At 44.2% G+C, this 23216-nt stretch overlaps 1 protein-coding gene, 1 long non-coding RNA gene and 1 pseudogene across 2 annotated transcripts in view; 2 read left to right on the top strand and 1 right to left on the bottom strand.

Annotated features, from left to right (window-relative positions):
• Nucleotides 1–358: 358 nt before the first annotated feature.
• LOC127482944 (uncharacterized) lies at nucleotides 359–10744 on the bottom strand. The gene is made up of 3 exons (XR_007908880.2): nucleotides 10473–10744; nucleotides 4815–4978; nucleotides 359–4098 (listed from the first exon to the last, which is right to left on the bottom strand). It is a non-coding gene; the product is annotated as an uncharacterized lncRNA (long non-coding RNA).
• LOC100348917 (26S proteasome regulatory subunit 4 pseudogene) lies at nucleotides 4991–6179 on the top strand (annotated as a pseudogene).
• A 7388-nt stretch (nucleotides 10745–18132) lies between the features above and the next one.
• Nucleotides 18133–23216, top strand: part of CCDC80 (coiled-coil domain containing 80) — a 31857-nt gene continuing 26773 nt past the window's right edge. The window contains exons 1-2 of the mRNA XM_002716703.5: nucleotides 18133–18939; nucleotides 19367–21273. Coding sequence (XP_002716749.2) covers nucleotides 19378–21273 — 1896 coding nt within the window. The 5' untranslated portion in view covers nucleotides 18133–18939; nucleotides 19367–19377. The remainder of the gene's footprint in view (nucleotides 18940–19366; nucleotides 21274–23216) is intronic.

The following is a 23216-nucleotide window of genomic DNA, read 5'->3' as shown; positions in this document are numbered from 1 at the left end:
AAGTCCTGGCGTGATGACATCAATTGGCTCACATTTGTCTCCTCTCTTCAAAGTGAATCATCAACTTGTAACAGTGAGTATTCCTCTGGTCCAATTAGCATAAAATAAATTGCTATACAAATAAAATTTTTGACTTCTAGATCAAAACAGTTCTTTCTTTTAGAGGAAAACAGCAAATGACTATAGAGCCAGAGAAACCTTGGGAAAATAATCCCCTCCCGTCCAAGACTGCATGCCCATGCTCCCTCCCACAATGATACTATTGTACTGGATGGTGGGGATTAATACCCTAACCACTGGTTTGCAACTCTGGTGTCTGTAATGAACACAGACATATTTTAAAAATGAACTAAGGTAATGTTTGAAAATTTCCTTCTTTTATAGAATTATAAAGCAATTAGGAAAAAACAAAAACAACATAAAGGTACCTCATGTAAGGCTTGTGGTGTAATGGAAAAACATATGCTATCTATAATCACAAGATCTGAGTTTCAATTCCAGCTGCATGCAAAGCAACACATGTCCTGGAGCCTACATTTCCACAACCGTGAAATGAAGGTAACACGTGCTGTGAGATTAAAATTACTGTAGTGTATATAGTACACTCAGTGACTGCTTAGCTCGTAGTGTTCATTCATTCACTCATTCAACAAATGTTTCCTGAGTTTTTACACTATGTCTAGCACTGTGCTAGGCTTTGAAAATACAACAGTGTAAAAACAGATTGGTTCTTAGTTTCCCAGAGTTTAACAATACGGCAGAAGAGAAAGACATTCATAATAATGCAAATAATAGTTTAATAAATAAGTTAAAGTCAATTCTGACTAAATGTTCCCTCTTATTTGTAATAAAGAGAACACCTGTCTTTCTACTTTCACTTATGTGAATTAAGTGAAGTAATGAGCATGGATTCACTTTGCAAATTCAAAAGCCCTCTACAAAATGTATTGCTATATTTATAACAAACATTTGTCAACTTGTACAAGTTGAAAAGCCCTGGAGAAAGTAGAAATATTAATTAGACATAGATTCTGTTTGCCCTTCTTGAAGGAAGGTAGAGCACAAAACACTATGAACAGAAATTTTAGGTAGAAGCACCAACAGGTATTTTGAATGGATGGGGTAAGGTATTTAGAGAGGACAAAGGCTCACTCCAATGGATGGACTCAGAGAAAACTATAAAGCAGATGCATTTGAGCTGGGCCAGGACAATGAGGAAGTATTCGGATTTGAGATCAGGGAACAATAAGAAAAAGCACAGAAGTGTGAGAATAAGGGACAGCAATGACAGCATGTGGTGCATTTGGTTAGTGTGAAAGGCTTTAATGGCAGTAGTTGGTAATAAGAGTTTGGACAAGAGGTTTGAGGTCAGACCATAAATGACCATGAGTGCAAGCTGTATCTTTGACAGCTGTGAGCCATTAAAGGCTATTGAGCAAGAAAATAATACAGCTGGGGCTGTGAGTCAGCGACGGTTATCTACAAGTGCATGCTGATGGATCATCATAACTGTAGATAGAATTTTGCTGAAGAGTTTGGAGAGCTTTTAGTCTTTTCTTTTGACCCTCTTGAAATCCAGGGTTCAGAAGCTGTCTCTGTTGGAGTGGTCTAAGGGAGTTGAAGTATTTTTGTAACTGGTGATATTGAGACATGCAGGAAATTTATTCCCTCCTCTGAATGATATGGAACTCATAGACTGGAGCCAAATACTGTATTTTCTTGGTGGAAATGAAGCACTCTTTGTAACTACATTTGCCTTAGAACAGATCATATTATAATATCATCTCATGGAAATAGGGAAGACACCAGGTGGTAAAAACAATGGCTTTGAAACTAAGCTACTCTGGCTTATCATCCTACAAGCTAAGTGCCAGACCCTCTGCCTGCTTCACACCCATCCAGGGCCATGCCTTTAACATTCACTCAGGGGGGATCAGACCAGCTTTGTAAAATCTCCCTGCTCCTGGATCTCCCAGGGGCTGCATGCACAGAACAAGCTGACCCTGACCCTCTCCCCAGCCCTTGGGCTTCTCAAAGCCAAAACAGATGTGGGAGATGAGTGGCAGCTGGTCAGCCAGTCAACAAGCAGCTGATGGGTGACAGGCTTCATTTGCAACTCTACTGAGATGGAGGTAGGAGCCAAGTGGCCCTGCCCAGCTGGATTCAGAACTTCTAAACTGAAAGATAATAACAGATGTTCATTTTCAAAACCCTAACTGTAAGCCCAAAACATAATTTTACTACACAAATACATGCCAGGGAATATTTGGGGAATAAGAACACTTTTTTGCCAGCCCTCACATGGTGTCTGAATGACTAAAACAGATAGCAGGGTCTACATATTTCTGAACTTCATCACATTTCCAAGATGCACTCCAGGGAGTGTGAGACACTGTCTTGGTATGTCCCACAGAGCAACTCCCAGGGCTTGTGCTGCAATTGTTTAGAGCCAGTGGCAAACATGGAAATGGACTACTTACTCCTCAGGCAAGGAGAACAAATTAAGTAGGAGCCAAGATGGGTAGCTGAAGACTTTGTCCTATTACCTCATACAAAAGTTATCACATCAAATAAAAACATCTGGCATGAATTTATCAGTATAGAGGGAAATGACACCAAACTACTCAGATGAGCTTTTAAAGAATTCAAAGTACAGGATTTCAAACTCTCTTGCTCCAAATAAGCAACCAGCTCCTAGGTTTGGACTCTCAGTGATGAACAGATTATATAATAAATGGAGGCAGCCAGAGGTTAAGCCCTTTCTCCCAGTGAGAACGAATTTGTGAAGAGCTCCCAGGAAGGGGAATGGAACCTCAGGGCCTGTTCTTCCAAAGCTTCACCTTGCTGCCATGGTCACAAAGTCAGCATCTTTGTAGGCAAGATTGGAGCAGTGAATTCCATAAAGGGCAAGAAAGGTGCCAAGAAGGTTTTCAAAGGCTGCCTGGCATCTAGGGCTGGTCTTTGAACTCTGTTCTATTCTTGTGACTGCTCCAAAGTTCTAGCTCAATTATGATAAGACCTAAGCCTTCACCTCAGCCCCAGGATTTCATGACCACCCACGTCTCTCTGAGTAGTGGGGAACTACATTGGCTTCTACTAAACTGGAGGTTGAGTGTATCTGGGGCCCTTTCTCTTGGTAAATCACACACCATTAAGCTGGAGTATGGAGTAGGGTGAGATTTACTTTAAGAACCCTAGATGATACTTCTGAGAATTATAGAAAGAGAATTTGATTCAAGTTAATCTCCTCAAACACATATGCTAGACTCCAAAGCTCTAGAGGCAGATCAAGAGGCCAGGTCAGAGTTCACACAGAAGAGATCACAGGGAGACCTGGCCCAGATCTAGCTTAGGGGTAAATACCCTACTCTATGTATGTTGAATTTCCCCAAAATATGACCCCTAGTCACCCATAATTGCATTTAATGAGCAAAATCGAGATACTTTCTAACATACATAATAACACATTACATTAATGCTAAGTAATTAATGTAATAATGTAATTAATGCAACAGTAATAATTTCATTAACTAATGTAATTAGCTAAGATTTCTATGAAGCTGCTGATGCAAGAGGCTTATACTTCCCCCCACTGGAAGTTTACATGCAGCTGCTAGTTTTGCTGTGGATTTGTGAAAGGTGAGGACGTTTAAATAATTCAAGAATTAATATAATGCCTCTCCCATTTTTGCTTTCAGATTGTTGTAAAGGGCTGTCTTTGAAAGTGCGAAAGTTTCTTCTTATGCAACAGTAATTTAATCCTGAGATAAGGGTTAAAATTAACCCAAGCCAGGGCCAGTATTTTGCTGCAGTGGGTTAAGCTGCAGCTTGTGACACCCACATCTCATTTTCAAGTGCCAGTTCAAGTCCAGGCTACTCTGCTTCAGATCCAGCTTCCCGCTGCTGCATCCCAAAAAACAGCAGACAATGACTTGAGATCTTAGGCCCCTGCCATCCATGTGGAAAAATCAAATGGAGTTTTGGGCTTCTGGATTCAGCCTTGCCCAGCACTGACCGTTGCAGGCATTTGAGGAATGAAACAGCAGATTGGAAATTCATTCTCTCTCTCTCTCTCTCTCTCTTCAGCTTTTCAAGGATCTGAAAAAAAATATTTAAAAAATTAAGTTGACCCATCACAAGACTTGAATGCCATAGAAAATAGTTTAAAGTTTGAAATCTTATCATGAAATATGAGCAATAAATATGAAAAGTTTATTTTATTTTATGCTTAATGAATTTAATGGTATTGGAAATGTGCACTAAATTCTTAGGTTGATGAAAGGATGACTCAGCTGCTGATTTGGGAGACAGTAAAGTTGCCTAATAAAATAGCATGAGAACATGACCCACTATCCATTATTTCACAGCTGAATTTTTACAGCATAATCCCAATCAGGATCACATTTTAGGCCTATTCAAAGGCTTCATCAGTTTTCTGAAAAACTTATTTTAATCTGTTGATATCAAATCATCTTTTCATTCTTGCTGCTATTCTCTTCTGCCAGGAACATTTGGTGATATCTTTGCATGTGATTCGTAGCAGCTCTTGATTATTTCTTTCTTGATGAAAGTGCTACAAGATTTCTGTGTAAATATTTACAATTACTTTTGTAAGTGGGCAGTTTATCAGTAAATATTTTTTCTGTTATGATGACACTTGCTTCCTCCACTTTATGCCATTAGATGATAAGTCTGCTAACAGCTGTTTCAAGTGATTTTTTTTCTCAAAAGGAAGCCAGAGCAATTATTGCATCAATTCATACCTAGCAATTAGGGTAAACACAGACTCCTAGAATATTCGAGGTCAAACATACCTAACTTCTGCTTCTGCTGGGCAGTAGAGGTGATGCATTTCTGGCAGCGATGGTTTGAGCAGCAGAGTCTAGGTGGATCAAAGTCAGAGTGGTGACCGTGGTCCTCAGGGTGGCAAGAAGGATGATAAGGACAAGAAAAAGAAATAGGAACCTCCTGTGCCAACCTGAGTGGGGAAAGAGAAGAAGAAAACAAGGGCACCAGATGCTGCCACCAAACTGCCACTGGTGACACCACATGCTCAGTGCTGGCTAAAATTATTGAAGTTGGAGAGAATTAAGACTATCTCCCCATGGAGGGAGAATTCATTAGAAACCAGGAACAAATCAAATTATTAGGAGAAAAGCAAGAGGAGAAAAAATCAAACATGGAGGACCTGAGAGAAACCCCTATGTCAGTAGGAGCCTCAGAAGAGATCACCAATGATAACCACACCATGGTGTCAACATCCATGGGGTCAGGACACTGTGTCAACCTCCTTTCCTTTATGGACAAGGGTCTGCTGGGACGAGGCTGCTCAGTGTTGCTCAGCCACAAGGAGCATGGCGTGATGGGGTGTTGATGGGCACACAGATCCCATTTGCTGCAGTGATGAATGTGGAAAAGGGCCCTCAGAGATCTATGCTGATACTGAGGGATTGGGCAACCAAATCCAGGATATTAAGGAATCTGGAGCTTTCTCTCACCTACACAGACTATTACAAAGAGATGAGGATAAAGCTCCCCAGTGGGGTCATTCTCTGTGGTCCGCCTGGCACAGGTAAAACCTTGTTGGTCACAGCAGTGGTACACCAAACCTCAGCCACTTTCTTGAGAGTAGTTGACTCTGAACTTATTCAGAAGTACCTAGGGGGTGGGCCCAAGCTCATCCAGGAACTGTTTCACATTGCTGAGGAACATCCACTATCCATTGTGTTTACTGATGAAACTGATGCTATTGAGACAGAAAGATATGGCAGAGAGAAATCCAGTGACCAGTGCTGGAATTGTTGAACCAGCTGGGTTGATCTGATACAAGAGGAGACATGAAAGTTGTTAGGGTCACAAACGAATAGAAAGAAACAGAGCAGCCTGCATGGACAGAAAGATCCAGCTCTCCCTGCCTGATGAAAAGACTAAGAAGTGCATCTTTCAGATTCACAGAGCAGGATGTCACCAGCTGATGATGCAACCCTGGATGACGTGGTCACAGCTAAAGACAATCTTTCCTTGGTGCTGACATCAAGGCAATTTGTACAGAAGCTGGTCTGATGGCCTTGAGAGAAAGCAGAATGAAAATAATGGATGGTAACACATAAAAGGGATGTTCTGTATAAACATAAAAAGGCACCACCGAGGGGCTCTATCTTTTGTGGATCACAGCTGCCTTTGGGATAATGGCTGGAGAGTCCCCAATCCTGAAGGGAGGTGCAGATGCGGAGCTGCCCATGTTCCAGTGGAGTTTTATTAGCAAATATCCTGTGTATTTTTTTTTTTTTTTGAGTATGAGGTGTCCTTTGGTCACTGCTCACTCTGCTTCCCAGTAAAGTGTACTCTTTCCCATTAAAAAAAAAAAAAGGTTAAACATTCACCTACTTTAGCAACTCACCTAATGCTGCAATTCTTTGCCAAAATGAACCTCTAAGCCCTATTTTAAATGCTTTCTCTAACAGGGATCCTGCTGCCTCACCAAGCATCTCTCTTCATCTTTGAACAGCTCTGATATTTATAGCATTCTAGAGTAAGCTGAAACGTTCTATAGTATGTGAAAGGGTGTCCGAAAGGATGTTGGGAAACACAGGAACGAGAAGGGAGAAAAAAGCCAACTGGATTATTTTTTTCAATCCAGTCTGTTGAATTTGAATACATGGATGAACCTTTAACTGGTTCTATTAGAGTTGAAAACACAGGAGAGAAATTGATTATTTAAAGCATCAGTCTGATTGTCAGTCTCTAAATAGCTACAGAGTAAACAGTTTCAAATATCAACTACTTATGTCATGTCTGTAAGCCACGTGGGTATTATCCACTTGCACATAATAAAATAATTTCTTTCAAAAGACTTTTTAAAATAGCCTCTGTATTTAAAATGCTGTTTTATGTTATATTTCTATATATAGTCACTTACTCATACAGAAATCTTGATAATTCAGACATACTAGCTCACCATGAATAAGTGTATGTGTGTTGTGTTTTCATGGCCATCTATTTTGAGACACCATTAAGTTAAAAATAAAATTAAAGCCACAATCTTTTAAAAATAAAATGCTATTTTGTTTTTAAAATAAAATTAAAACCACAATCTTTTTCCTGCTCTTTACAAACAAAATTGTATGTACAGCCAGGTTAATTAAGGTCCAATACAGTAAAAACAAATTCTTTCCACCTTATTCCAAGTTTGGACTCAGGCAAACTTTTTATAATTGAGTTGTTAAAACTCTTAGTTAATGGAATTGCTGCTTGTCAGTTTCCAAATCATGCTGTTAAGCTGCTCTTTAATTGGAAGCAGAACCACTGGGCTCTGCTTTCCCTTCTTATGGAAGCAAAAGTCACAATGTCTTTTCAGGCTAGCCTTGGGAATCACACTATGCCATTTCACAATATCTACTTGGCTATCCGATACATGTGTGAAAGAACTGTGGAAGGGACCACCAAGTAAAAACTATGTCCATTGATAAGGAAAACTATTCCTTGCAAATGTGAGATCATTTCAATGCTAAGTATGAACCTTACAGATACCACAATTTTTATAATATGTATGTGTATGAATGTATATTTATTTATATTCATGTATATACATAAATATATGTATATATATACACACACACACCCTTAAATAATGCTATACTTGGGGTGAGTTTAAAGAAGACAAATACCTAGAACTAATCAGAGATTCACACATTTATATATATATATATTTTTCATTTGATAGATAGAGTTAGACAGTGAGAGAGAGAGAGACAGAGAGAAAGGTCTTCCTTCTGTTGGTTCACCCCCCAAATGGCCGCTACAGCTGGAGCTATGCCAATCTGAAGCCAGGAGCCAGGTGCTTCTTCCTGGTCTTCCATGTGGGTGCAGGGGCCCAAGCACTTGGGCCATCCTCCACTGCCCTCCCGGGCCACAGGAGAGAGCTGTCCTGGAAGAGGAGCAACCGGGACTATAACCGGCACCCATATGGGATGCCAGCGCCACAGGCAGAGGATTAACCAAGTGAGCCACGGCACCGGCCTCCACACATTTATATTTGATAATATAATAATTTTTCCTTTTCTGACTAAAATACCAAACCATTCTGTTTATTCTGAAACCTTACTTTGCATAAAAAACCTGTGGGTTGGCGTGCTATGCTACATAATTCATTCATTCAACAGACTGTAATTGGGAGTTTACTAATCTGTTGATCGCTAAGCTAGGTTCTGAGGACATAGTCCTTGCTTTCAAATCGCTTCATGTTTAGGATCAGAGAACAGACTGGAAATGGTGCACACTAAAAAGTGGAGCCCATAGATTTTTACAGAAATACAGGAAAGGGGACTTCAATCTGGTTGACTAAAGGTCATAATATTCTTCCCAAGTTATACAATATGAAATTTGCCTGGAGTGTTGTTGGGTGAATGAGTGTTAGGCAGACTGATGCAGAGTGAAGTAGGATAGGTTTTCTAGTTAGATGGACTATTACAAGCATGAATGTGAAGATGTGAGAGAGAAGAACGTTACACTATAGGAATGATGAGAAAGCTAGTTTTCAGAGTAGGCACGCACAGGGGTGGGGAAGATGATTTGGTGCAAGTGGAACAGACCAGGGAAGACCTCATGGATCTCTCATTAAGATGCTGAAATATGACTTGAGGGCATGGGGAAACTTGAAGAATTTTCAGCAGGAAAGTAGCACAGATATTTTAAGAAAATGATAGTGATGGTCATTTGCAGGATGAACTGGACAGCTTGAGTCTGATAGTCAAAAGACCAACTGGAAGACTGCCATAGAGGTGGGAGCCAGCAGGAGACTCCAAGCATATGCACCACTCAGGGCTCTAATTGCGTGACAAATTGACACAGCAATACTTAGCTGGCGAATCTCTTGCAATTTTTGGATCATTTCTGTTTGTGTTAGGGACTTGGCATCTCTGTCTGACCCTTGAGTTCCTTGCAATGTTGTTTCCAGCCTAAGGCCTTTTGCCTCTTGTGCAGGTATAATTAGCTCAGTATTAAAAATAAGCATTCACAGTCAAATTTAATGAAACAGAAAGTAGTACAGTGGTTACCAGGCACGAAGGAAGGCAGCAAACTGAGAGTTATTATTTAATAGGTCTTGAGTTTCATTTTGGGATCATGAAAAGTCCAGGACATGAACAGTGGTAATGGTTTCACAGCAAAGCTAATATGCTTAATACCACTGAGCTATGCACTTAATGGGAAATTTTATGTTATGTGTATATCACCATAATAACAAAATTCTGGAGCAAAGCAACCCAACCTACTTTAGGATATCTCAATTGTGTTAACTGACATATTCCTTATTGTTTAGTTCAGTTGTATGTGGATTTTCTGTTACCGAAATCATCATGCACAGTAACAAAATCACCTTTAGGAAAAAGGTAGCCCAATTATGTGTATAAAAAACAAACAATAACATTTTTGTAGATGACAAAACTGATACTCAGGGAGGTTGAGGGTTTGTGTTAGGTACACAACTAATGAACAGCAACCTTGGGATTTCAATGTAAGATCTGTTTGGCCAAAAGTTGTGTGCTGCCTTCACACAGCAAAACAAATGAGTGGAATCTCCAAACACAGGGACTGTTCTCTCCCATCAGGAGTTGTTTTTTTCAACCTAATCTATTTATACTGACTCTGAATTTTCCCAATAGTTAATGGCAAGGCTTCTGCCAAAATCCACCATCACAAATTGTTTTTAAAGGGACCATATGCTTTTATTTCCCATACTTAACTTTTAAATAAAAACAACATTTACAATTTGGAGTGTTATCTGTTGTATTCAGAATGAATTCTGCTTTAAACTTTTAAACTCTCTTTGAAGACCATATTGCATTTGATCTTTATTCTGGAATTTTTATGACAGACTTTCATTAAAAGCATTTAAATTATAATTGAATATACTCTTAGCAGGGCTTGGGATGTGTTTACAAGCTAATGTGACTATTAAAAAAAAAAAGTAGGCAGGGTTCAAAGTAATATTCTTGACTTCAAAGCAGCCATCTTGGGAGACTGTAGATAGTGATGTTCAGATTATCCATTTATTGAAACACATTGTTTCATTTATTAAAACACTTATTCTATGTCAGACACTCAAAGCATTTTTGAAATTCCTTTTACATATCTTCTCCAAAGATAGTTTATGAGCTATGCAGTAAACTTATCACTTTATAGTCTTGCATTATTTTGACCCTGACCAGAGCTAAACAATTTGATCACTTATCTCATTTAATAGAATTGGCTTCCAGGGCTTTCACACTATGCAATTCAACCTTAACTTCAAAGATGGAAGAATTGAAAAATTGAAGGATGGGCTGGCTCTGTGGCCCAGCAGGATAACGTCCTGGCCTGAGACACCAGTTTGAGACCCGGCTGCTCCACTACCAATCCAGCTCTCTGCTATGGCCTGGGAAAGAAGTAGAAGATGGCCCAAGTCCTTGGGCCCCTGCACCTGCATGGGATACCTGGAGGAAGTTCCTGGCTTCAGATGGACGCAGCTCCGAATGTTGCAGCAATTGGGGAGTGAACCAGCGGATGGAAGATCTCTCTCTCCCTCTTTCTCTCCTCTTTCTGTGTAAATCTTTCAAATAAATAAATAAAAAAAAATTGAAGGTATGCCCAAGACTCTTTTACATGCAATGTATAGCTACTTTGATAACATCAGCCCTTGCTAATGCTGATTGCTTTATCTTAAACACCACCTTTGCTTTTTCACTTGCTACCATTCCCTTTCCCTGAACTGTAATTGCTTTTCTTCAGAGTACTTATCACTACCTGATATCTATTTTTCTGTCTTGTTAATGGAATGTGAGTCCCTCCAGAGCAGAGACTCAATTCAGTTTGTCTGTAGCTGTTCCTAACACTGGAATAATGTCCAACACATCAAGATGCTCCATCAACAGTTTTCCAATGACTGAATAAAATGAAGATTAATATTACTGTCATAAAATATTTTAACTCAGTTTCATAATTGCATAAGTCAGTGCAAGTGAATTTCGTAATTGCATAATTCAGTGCAAGGTCTTACAAGGTTTAATCTTCATTATTTATAGTGCTATGTCTCCTGTTTCTTCGGTTATTTAATTTCTACAGCTAAAGAGAACCTCTGGTTCAGTAGTGGTGCGGATTTTTTTCTGCTGTTCTTTCCTTCTTTAAAGGGATAATTAAGTTGCCTTCTAGTGTTTTGCCATCTGTCTTTCTAACTATTTGATTGACATGGACTTACACTTTCAATGCCTTAACCATATACCAGAATAAGAAGGGTGCACAACAAGGTCAGGTTACTGAAGGCTGTCAGAGAGTGAAGCCCTGCCTGGGAGAACAAGAACCCATAAGTGAAGGACAGGATCAGCTGCATGACGCTCTGCAGAATCCCTGCTTGCAGGAGGGAGAGGGGTTTGGGTTGGGCTTCTGGGAAAATTCTGAGGAAGAGGTGATCCGGGGCCTGGACGTTGAAGAATGAGCTGAATGTGGACACGTGGCATAAAGACCTGGGGGAAAAGAGCCAAAGAGGTCACGAGGGCCAAGCCATGGGCTATCAAAGCAATCCCATGCTCCTTCATTTTCCTTCTTATTCTCTAAGTACTGTGCACCAGGCCAGAGGCCTTATTTTTTTTTAATCCCCACTTACACCCATTTATGTAAACAATAGTTAATCTGATTGATATCTGAGATGACTACTAAGTGATTATTGGGTGGGTCGAGTATACAGTGTGGATATAAGGAGATGAGTCACTTCTGGGCAGGCTAGAACAAGATGGCATGAGAATTCCTTGTGCTACTTAGAAAGGTACACAATTTAAAACTTAGGAATGACTTATTTCTGGAATTTTCCATTTTGTATGTTCAGGCCTTGGGCAACCATAAGTAATAAACCAAGGAAGATAAAGCCTCAAATAAGGATGGACCACTGTATTTGTATTATCCGTTTACCACCTTAGTTATATAAACTCCCTGAGGTCAGGGATGACTTATTGCTGTATCCATAGTGTTGACCTTGGATAAAAATCAACCTAGTCCATAACAAAGAAAATTACATTTATTTAGGGTTAACTAGGATTGCCATCTGGGAAAACAGATTCAAGCAGCCTTGAAAACACACTTCAAGGTCTTACAAGATGTTGGCTGTGTGTAAAGCTCAAGACCACAAAGGAGGTGATGGGAACTATATTTGGTACTGCAAGAGTTAAATTGTCTTGCAAGACAAGGTATTGTCTCCATCTCTAGGTAATATCAGGAAAGCAGGGAGGTTTTACAAATGGTTAACAAGAGTAGTGAACTGTGGTTCGGCCCAGTGTAAAGGTCAGTTCATCTGAGAAGAAACACGCAGGCAGCTTGCTTCAGAACTCAACTGCGGACACGTCTAAAATCTGGTTTAACGCTGGCTTCCCAATTCCATCCTAAGTGCCCTGAACCAATACCACTCCATCTTCATGTTCCTTTTTAATATTTTTAAAGATTATTATTTTAATTGCTCCTATTTATGAGAATGAAATGTGACAATCTGATACATGTAGTCAATGCTTGGAGACCAAGTAGGTTAGTTAGCATTTCCGTTTCCTTAAACTTAACACAGTAGTTTTTGATTAATAGTGATTGTACCTGGGGCCAGCACTGTGGCACAGTGGGTTAACGCCCTGGCCTGAAGCGCTGGCATCCCATTTGGACGCCGGTTCTAGTCCCGGTTGCTCTAATTCCAATCCACCTCTCTGCTATGTCCTGGGAAAGCAGTGGAAGATGGTTCACATCCTTGGGCCCCTGCACCTGCATGGGAGACCTGGAAAAAGCTCCTGGCTCCTGGCGCAGCTCCGGCCGTTGCGGCCAACTGGGGAGTGAACCAACGGAAGGAAGACCTTTCTCTCTGTCTCTTTCTCACACTGTCTAACTCTATCTGTCAAATAATGAATAAATAAATAAATAAATAAATAAATAAATAAAATAGTGATTGTACCTAATTATGGGTTACAATGTGATGTTTCACAATAAATCATTATGATTTTTGTCCTTGAACGTGGTGACTAAAACAGTGTCTGGCACTAAAATTAATATTTGCTGAATGACTGAATGAGCATCCTGTTGGTTCACAGTTTCTGATTAAGGTAATATTTTGAGTTGGGTAATCAATGTGTGGACGCAGGGTCAGTGCAGCCAAGCGATGGGTGAAAGCGCAAACTCACCTAGAAAGACAGTGCAGAGGGCAGAGCCACATGGGGACTGGAAAAGTGAGTATGAGAGGACATCATGCTGACAGAGTATCTGGATTCATACACTCCAGAGCCAACAAACCTGCCAATCAAGGTCTTCCCCAGGCTATACAGTTGCTGCTGGTGGGGGGGTTGGGGGGGGTGGAGCTCTTTCCGTGTAAAACCTGCTCCAGGAATCATAGAGAAAAACTCTCCAACAGGAATGGATTCTGTGTACATTGGCTGCAGTCGGAGTCAGCACTGAATTTTTATCTGAAGGATAAAATTGGCTGTACTTCCATGAAGAGTATATACACAAGTATTTTATAACGTTTGCGGAAATGAACATGAAAGACAAATTTACTTCAGTACAATGGATTTTTAAATCCATGCATGGGTTTTTCATAGACTGCATTTTGCACAAACCTTTGAAGGCCTGTTTAGTTTCTCCAGTGGGCTGTGAGCTTCTAGGGGTAGAGATGGCCTGGCTGGCTACCCTCCCTGCTGAAAGTCGGCACTTTGGACACACATTAGAGGGAAGCCTTGAGACAAAGGAGAAAGAAACTGAGTCATCTCCACCTTCTTGGCTACTTTAAGCACATGGAAGTAGCCAGAATCAAAAGGCTCCTCTGGAAACCAGTTGATGGAAATCTCCTCTAGGTAAATGGACAAACTGATGGAAATGGCCAGTGGTTAAGATTTGAAAGCCATCCTTCCCGGCCGGCGCTGTGGCTCACTTGGTTAATCCTCTGTCTTCGGTGTGGGCATCCCATATGGGCACCAGGTTCTAGTCCCGGTTGCTCCTCTTCCAGGACAGCTCTCTGCTGTGGCCTGGGAAGGTAGTGGAGGATGGCCCAAGTGATTGGGCGCCTGCACCCTCGTGGGAGACCAGGAAGAAGCACCTGGCTCCTGGCTTCGGATTGGCATAGCTCCGGCCATGGTGGCCATTTGGGGGGTGAGCCAACGGAAGGAAGACTTTTCTCTCTCTCTCTCTCTCTGTCTAACTCTATCTGTCAAGTAAAAAAAGAAAAGAAGAGTAATCCATCCTTCCCAACCCCAACACTAATGTTCCCAAGCAGCAAATTCATGTAACCCACAGGCTCATGTAGGAGCAGAGCATCAATCGATAAAGACCCAAACTTTAAATCACTGACCTTAAAATTTAACCGAGCTACCTGATCATTCACACAACTCCTTAATTTCTGCTAGGGAAAGAGCCCTCAATTTGCTTTCATTAGGCAATTTACATTTCTGTAATTTAAACAACCTTCTACCTAGAGGAGGGGCTCTTTCAGAGTCCCCTAGCAAACTAATTAAAAATAAATGAATTTTAAAGAGAACACAGAGGCCGGCACTGTGATGCAGCAGGTTAAGCAGATGCCAGCATTCCATACAGCACTAGTTCAAGTCCGGCTACTCCACTTCCAATCCACCTCCCCTCTAGAGTGCCTGGGAAAGCAGCAGAGGATGAGCGAAGTGCTTGGGCCCCTGCACCCGCATGGGAGACCTGAAGAAGCTCCTGGCTCCTGGCTTCAGCCTGGCCCAGCCCCAGCAGCTGCAGCCATTTGGAAAGTGAAGTGAACCAGCAGATGGAAGATCTCTCTCTTCCTCTCTCTCCCTCTCTTTCCCTCTCCCTTTCTCTCTGTGTATAAATCTGCCTTTCAAAATAGATAAAATAAACCCTCTTTAGAAAAAAACACAAATATTTGTTCTTCCCAAGAGCTTTGGCTATTATCCCATCAGGTAGGTTTTTTTTTTTTTTCCTGATTACTCATTTTCTTCAACTCTGGAGTATACCTGTGACCTTGTTGACATTTCAGGGCTGATGTTAAATATTTCTTATTGGGACTCACCCTTTCTCAGCACCTCCCTGGGCTGCAGCAGAATCCTCAGTTAGCAGTCACTGAGGGCTTCCCCTCTGCCTTGCTGCGACTTCTTTAGTTCTTCCTACGCTCTGAATATGAGAAAGAGGCAGAGTTCTTTTGCATTCTGAAGGATGTAAATGCAGCTCAAGACGGAGCATTTCACAAAGGTCTGCAAGTGGAAAGCAAAAGCACAGACCACACCCTGGATGTGAAAACTCTGTCTGCACCACAAAGATGTGATCAAATGGCCGTGCAAATTTTCTGGTGGGTGGATGTGAGGAGAGTGCTGATCATCTCAGAGCAGAAGAGATAGTTTCCCTCGAAGACCACATCGAAGAGCCCATTATTTTTTCCTTTAAATCATTCTTTGAGACAATAGAACAATGGTTTCAATTCAGTTCATTAACATCTACTCAGGGTTACTTTGCACAAGACAACCCTCTGCATGGGACAGAAACCCTGGTGTCCCCCATGTGCCTGGGGAAGTGTGTTTGCTCCTTCAGTCTTGGTCCCAGATTCCTGAAGCTTAGATCTGCGTGGACTGGCCAGTTAGTGTACCCCTCTCTGGATGCCTCCTCACATTCACTCCAATAACTACTCATCAAATAGCTACCCTAACCCTAGTTTCTCTAAAGCAATTCAGGTTGGAAAATTATTTTCCTTTCCTTCCCTCAAATTACTACACCATCAAAGTCAGGTAATTTCCTGCCAGTGAATCCCCAGGTTTGCATTTCTAAAATTCAGTTTTCAATATTATTCTTCTTCCCTTTTTCTGACTCAGCATCAATCTCTCCCTCTCAGATTCCCTTCCATCTCTGCCCACTCACCTGCCCTGCACAAACTGTTTGTTTCTTTCTTAGATTGAAGAAGAATGGAAAGACGTAAATGGGGATGTTTTAATGCTGACTTCTTCAATCACCAGCTAGAATCAGAGAGGGGAGAGGTGTGCATGCAAATGTGTCCCCTAATTGCTATTTAAGGCATGTGCTCCCCAGACTTCTCCCAGAGGTTCTTCTGAGTCCCAAGTAAGGACTTGGGCATTGAGATGGAAAATTCTGAATAAGCCCGAGAAGCCCCACCTGGCCAGTGTCTGTGTACCATATGTGCTAGACAGGGTGGGCAGACATTGGTGGAAGCGTGAAGTTGGAGGAATGGTAGATTCTCTCATGTCTGTGTGCTTAGATCGCCATCTAGTGACTGATGTTCACAGAAGGGAAGAAAGCCAGGGGTCCCAGGAAGATATAGAGCTCCTTATGGGGGTGAGTTTTCCTCCCCAGTCAACTCCAGATGGCTAAAGTGACTGTATTTCCACTTTTCCTGGGCACAGGTGGCGAATGTCGTAGACATCATTGAAAGATTGGTGGAATCCAGGAAATAGTCTAGAAAAACAAAAGACTCCAAGACATACTGAGAAAAGTTGGGCTACAATATTATTCCAGAAAGTAGGACTCTAAAAGGGCTCTGGTTGAGCAAAAGTGTGACTCTCCTACTAACATGGGAAACACAAAGAGGAAGCAGAAGGCAGAGAAACAAAGGCATTGGTAGGAAATGAAAGGAGAGGGCAGGATAACTTCCTGTGTTGTAGAGTTCTAAAGGAGGCTTCAATTGTCTGTGCTACCACTTGGCATTTGCGTGACAGAGAGCAATTTATTTAAACTCACCAAGGCTGAGTTTGGTCACTGTAAGACAGAGCTCTCCCTATCCACAGATTTATATATAATATATATATATCCTCACAGAATATGAATATATATATATATATATGCCAGGCCCAGAGCATCACATGAAAATGCCCAATAAGTGGTAGTTGTTATTCAATAGAAAGAACAGAAAAGGAAAAGAAAGGATAGAAGGGCTGTCAGAAGTGGAGAATGTAGAGCACCCTGAGAAATAAACAGAAAGGGAATCACAAACCGGGAACAAGGTACTCGATCAACGAACAGGTGAGTCCCATGAAAGCTAAAATCTGTGGCTGTGGTCAATAGAACATCTCCTTGAAGTTCACCCTCATTCCTGTATGGCCAGGTGTCTGGAGCACCACAGGAGTGCCTTCTTTCTTATTACCCCTTGAACTTGAAGCTGCGCACTCAACGCCACTACCAGACTTTCCAATTCTGTGCTCAGGCTTTATGTGAAGGGAAACGCAAATGTGAGCAGGGGTGCTGGGGCTGATCAAGGGGTAACAACTAGGAGTAAGTTCTGATCCACTAAGAGAAGCCATTAGCATGGCCGCGCTTGCAAGGAAGTTGACTTGACTGTCACTGACAGATAATATTGACCTTGGAGAGACTGGGAGAAACACCTGTAGAACCTGAGAACACTTTCCTTCCCACTGAAAGTTGAATCCTCACCGCCGACCCAGGAGGTAGAAGCCCAAAGCTGCCTCAGTCTCTCTTTTGTAATCTGATACACCTACTAAGAATTGCCTAAAGCATTCAGACATCAAACCTCCTGGAGAAGAAAACACTAACACACACACACATACATGTACATACACACACACACACACACACACACACACACCTCCCACCCTGTGAGGTCGCTGCCCTTCTAACCAACTCTAGCCAGAGCACTGAAATCAGACATCACCATGCACATTCTGTGATGGCAATCTCTGGGGGAACATCAGCCATTGCCTGCGTTTCTAACCTTTTACCAGCTTCCTTCCATGCCAAGGAGAACGTAGGACCACGAGCATGGTAATCTGATTCTCCAGTTAGCATAAAATAAAAACAACCCACTCATGTTTTCCATGAGCTTTTCCAACCTCAAACTAAAAGCATGAAGCAGGGAGAAAGAGATACAAATATATACATGGGAGTATAAAGACACACACTGTCTGTGTGTGTACAGCCAAGCACCCTGACCCAAATGAGAATCTGTCTCTGAGACAACCAAGCAGCCAGATGCAGAAATGTCAGAATTCCCCACTTCTGAAGCGCAGTGTGAGAACAGGCAAGAAGGGAAAGTACCCTGATTGCGTGGCGTGGAAGGGGTTAAGTCCTCAGTCATCTCTTTTGAAGTGATTTATGATGATGTGTGGAGTTTCAAAAGTTTCCCCCACCCAAAGACCAGCCCTCCCCATCAAGTCCACTCCAAGCATGCTGAAATGTGAAGGAGGCGGTGTTTTGCTGATCTGTTAAATTCTTAGTGGACTTTCCTTGATTTCCAGTGGCTTCTGTTGTTTGAGTTTGGTTTGGAGCAAAACTGAGGGAGTTCTGACATTTCCAGGACTGAATCCAGACAAGAGGAAGAAGCAGAGGGAGAAGGAAAAGAGAAAATAAGATTGGGAGGAATAAAGGGAGGAGAGAAGCAGAGGCATAGAAAAAAAAAAAGTCCTTTTTTCAACATCACATTCCTGTGTTTTCCCTGAGCCTGGAAAACATATTAATCCCAGCGCTTTTACTCCCGGAAACAAAGAGACTAAGCCAGACTGTGGGGGAAAGGGTGATAAGAAGGCTCCTGGAACTCCAAAGAGGGAACGAGTGAGATTCAGAGCTCTCTCGGATTCCACTGTCAGGGACGTCCTGTGTCGGCGGACCGGCTCGCCCAGGCACACAAGACCACGGAGAAACTGCGGACAAATGGAGACACAAAGACTTAAAAGGACAGCGCCTTTCGCCTCATCCTACTTGTCCAGAAGGTAAAAGCCACAGCCAGAGGGAACAGGACTGAGCTCAGCTGTCAGCCCCAGAGAGGCTGTGGATCCGTGGTGCTTCTTGGAAAGCTGGAGCTGCGGGGGCGCAGCACAAGCCTGGTGTCTTGGCCACCCTCGGAGAGCGGAGAGAGGCTTGGGAGAAATCGTGTATCCAGGAAACTGTCCTGGGGACCAAACTTCAGATTTCTTTGGAAACGCTCCGCATTCCATCTCTATGAGCCACCATGTAAGTGTGCAATCCTTTGTGTCTTTGGGGTCTTTCTTTCTTTGTTGCTGATTTGAAGGAATGAGTGTGAATGTTGCCGGAATTAATGTGCTCGGTTTGCATTTTCCGCTGGAACATCCAGAGTTAGTTGCAACAATGCAAGCACCTCTGACTGGGGAACTGAGTTGGGTTTCCTGCTTAATGTAACTGTCTCTGCTGAGCACTGACAGATTACAGGAGTGTAAAAGCAACAGGATCCATCCGAGGCTCCATTCCCCGACCTGACCTGCCTCCTTCTCTAACCACTCCTTCCCGGTCCCCTGGGCCAAGATAGGGAAAGAGATAATGACTAGCTCTGTTTGCAATTAAATGACTTTCTGTCTTTTCTTTTTCTTTTTCTTTTTTTTCCCCTCCGCTTTCTGTCTTATGACCCTGCGGCATCCCTAAGTGGATTACACAATGACGTGGAGAATGGGACCCCGTTTCACCATGCTGCTGGCAATGTGGCTAGTGTGTGGGTCAGAACCCCACCCCCGCGCTACACACAGAGGGAGCCATGGAGGGCGGAAGGGGCCTTTGGTGTCCCCGGTTAACGGCAGCAGGCCAGGACGGTTTCTGAGGCACACAGGGAGGTCTCATGGAACTGAGAGAGCCACCCTGGGAGAACCAAACCTACGGCCTCTCCAAAGCAGGAGGAGCGTGCCGGTGTTGAGACTAGCTAGCCCCCCAGCGCTGCCAGCCCCCCTGGACGCCCACGGGACCCCTGAGAGACCTCAGCTGAGACCTGCGGCCAGGAGCTCTCCTCGCGAGATGGTGCGGGATGAGGGGTCCTCCTCTCGGTCAAGGATGCTGCGCTTCCCCTCTGGGTCCAGCTCGCCCAACATCCTGGCCAGCTTTGCGGGGAAGAGCCGGGTGTGGGTTATCTCAGCGCCGCACGCCTCGGAAGGCTACTACCGCCTCATGATGAGCCTGCTGAAAGCCGACGTGTACTGCGAACTGGCCGAAAGGCACATCCAGCAGATCGTGCTGTTCCACCAGGCCGGCGAGGAAGGGGGCAAGGTGCGCAGGATCACCAGCGAGGGCCGGGTCCTGGAGCAGCCCCTGGAACCCAGCCTTATCCCCAAGCTGATGAGCTTCCTGAAGCTGGAAAAAGGCAAGTTTGGCATGGTGCTGCTGAAGAAGACGCTGCAGGTGGAGGAGCGCTACCCTTACCCGGTCCGGCTGGAGGCCATGTACGAGGTCATCGACCAGGGCCCCATGCGCCGGATAGAGAAAATCAGGCAGAAGGGCTTTGTCCAGAAATGCAAGGCATCTGGTGTAGAGGGCCAGGTGGTGGAGGAAGGGAACGAGGGTGGTGGGGGAGCAGGAAGGGCAAGCCTGGGCGGGGAGAAGAGGAAGGAGGACCCCAGGAGAGCACACGTCCCTCCAACCAGAGACACGCGGATCAAGGTGCTGCGGAAACCTGCCACCGCCACCGCCACGGCGCCTCTGGCACCTGCCCCCACCCCCAGGGCTACCACCCTAGCCCCGGCTCCAGCAACAACAGCCACTCGGGTCACGTCCCGGGCAGTAACTGTAGCAGCGAGACCGACCACCACCACCCCCTTCCCCACCACTCAGAGGCCCTGGACCTCCCGGGCGCACACCTCCTCAGTCTCCCACAGGACCCCTGCTACAGCCGAGGCGACCACAGCCAGGGGGCCCCCAGTCTCAGACAATCTCTACCCTCCAGCCAGGAAAGAGCAGCAGAGGGAGAGGCCGCAGAGCCCCAGGAGGCCCAGCAAAGCCACCAGCTTTGAGAGCCTCACGGCCGCCCCTCCCACCGCCATCTCGGAGCCCAGCTCCAGGGCTGCTAGCCCAGGCCGTTTCCGGGACAACCACACGGACAGGCGGGAGCATGGCCACCAGGACCCAAATGTGGTGCCAGGGCCCCACAAGCCAGCCAAGGGAAAACCTCCCAAAAAGAAGGCGCAGGACAAAATTCTCAGCAATGAGTACGAGGACAAGTCCGCCCTCAGCCGGCCCACAGCCTCTCAGCTAGAGGAGGAGCTGCAGGGGGGCAAGATCCCTTCCCCAAATGCAAAGGAGTCTAAAAAGCACGAAAAGCTTGAGAAACCCGAGAAGGAAAAGAAAAAAAAGGTGAAGAATGAGAAGCCAGACAAGCTCCTCAAGAGTGAAAAGTCCGTGAAGAAAGCTGAGAAAAAGAGCAAACAGAAAGAGAAGTCCAAGAAGAAGAAGGTGGGCAAGGCAGAGCAGGGGGGTTACCCCAAGCCCAGCACCAAGCAGCCCCCGCAGAGCCCCAGGAAGTCCGCAGCCGACCTGCTGGGGTCCTTCGAAGGCAAACGAAGGCTTCTGGTGAGTAATCTTCCACTTGGCCTTGGTCTGTGGGCTGAGCCCTGGCAGGTTTGCGTTTGTCTTGATATTTTTGTAAAATATATTTGCTAGATGCCGCACTGTGGTTGAGCCTGTGCCAGGTCAACAAATCAGGGAGTGTGGCAGGAAAGGCCAGCCAGGCCAGCAGCTCCTGTCAGTTTAAATGCTCAAGGAGCCTCTGTCCATCCCACGGTACCCTGAGGTACAGAGCCAGGGGCTGGGACCCTTAGCGTGAGCACAGGGAAGCACCTGTGGTCAGCTTCCCCCAACCCTGTCAGCACCCCTCTCCCATCCTTACTGCTCTCTTCCGAGGAATAGCTCTGGACACGGGTTTCTTTTATCAAGTTCAAAGGATAAAAGGAGGAAGGAGTTTCTGTAGTCTGTGTGAATTTCAGAACCATAGCATGTGCCTGGAGAAACCACAGTGTTCCACTTTCGTCTCTTGAGTGAGGTGTAGATTGACACTGGAAGCCGGGAAGAGGGAAGAAAGGCAGCTGTCTGGGTTGCGGTATGATTGGGAGGGGGAGAGGTCCTTGTTGGTGTGAGCCTCGCCCGTATTTAGAAAAGCAGCCTGCAGAAATCGTCTCCCCAATCCGTGCCAGAGGGATGGAGTAGGGGGAACTGGGTTCCATACTCGGACTCCAGCACCCTACGTACATCTGAATGTGGAGTCCAGGTGTCGCTTTCTCCTGAGGCTCTATAAAGTGAGGGTGTGGGTGTCAGACAGGCGACAGGGTCCTGCTCCCACTTTGCCTGTGGCTCTCAGAGCCACTGGTGCACCCAGGCACAGATTCATCTCATAGTCTCTCTTGTGACATTTCCTGCCAGTGCCTCCAATCCAGTCAGACCTAAGGAGGGCTTTGCAAAGTCCTAAGCCCACCCTAAGTGCTAAGGGCAGTTCTCACCCATCCTGTGAAGATGCTTCTTTTCCTCCCTGTGTCTTCTGGAAGAGTTCTACTCTTGACTTCCTGATGTCTTCATTTTACTGCAGGCTGTCGAGGTGGAAAACAATGTGCTGCCATTAATTCAGAATAGCCAGTCAATCAACTGGTCAATTACCATTAGGCAATGTGCATCAGAAATGGTCTTCTCAGACCCCTGAGTGGTCTGCCAGGAGGACAGTGCCCATCCCTACCGGAGGCACAAGGCGACTCCACCTTGTACTCCCTCAGCATTCTTTCTCAAGGGATCTTTCCAGTCCTCCAGTCCTGCCTGTATTTGGATCAATCATCCAGACAGAGGGATTCTGGAGCCCCTTTATCTTTAGTGGTTGCAAAAAGCTTAAAGGTGCACCTGTAACGTGACTCAGAGCAGAATTCTTTGTGCTGTTTATCTCGGGTGGGGCAGGTCCCACATTCTCTTAGTGGTTTCCATCAATACAGGAGCTATGAGTTAGGAGAAACCTAAGCTCTGGTTGGTTCTAAGGGTGCTTTGTGTCTCTTGTTAGGAGCTTTGTGTATGTTGTTGTATTTTTAACCAGAGCCTTAAAGTAACTGTATTAACTCAGGTTGTCAGAGGATAAGCTGTCTGCTAGGGTAGCTCAATAGCTGCTTGGATATTCTTGGAGTTCAAATGTTTAAGCAGGAATGTTGCAGTGAAAACCAACAGCATTGCAGGTTTGGGGGTAGAGTTCTATCTGGTATTGTTAAGGGGGCTCTGGGGAAAACTGCTGCCTTTGGGGAAAAGAAGAACATTGGTGGTGTACTCCATGGCTCTCCCTAAGAAGTTAAGACTTGGTCCAGCCCACAAAGGCACATGGCCCGACTCTGTCAGTTCAGCAGATGCAGCAGGCAAAGCATTCCTCATGATCAGGTTTTAACTAGGGAAAGATAATCCTGGGTATAATAACAGGATCATCATTGTGCATTCACTTGGCAAATACTTCCATTGCTGCTAATGAGTGAGTTAAAAGAAAGGAGTTTGCA

The sequence above is a fragment of the Oryctolagus cuniculus genome, chromosome 4 (assembly GCF_964237555.1).
Source record: "Oryctolagus cuniculus chromosome 4, mOryCun1.1, whole genome shotgun sequence".
Classification (NCBI taxonomy): domain Eukaryota; kingdom Metazoa; phylum Chordata; class Mammalia; order Lagomorpha; family Leporidae; genus Oryctolagus; species Oryctolagus cuniculus.
This window is presented reverse-complemented; position numbering and strand designations above follow the sequence as displayed.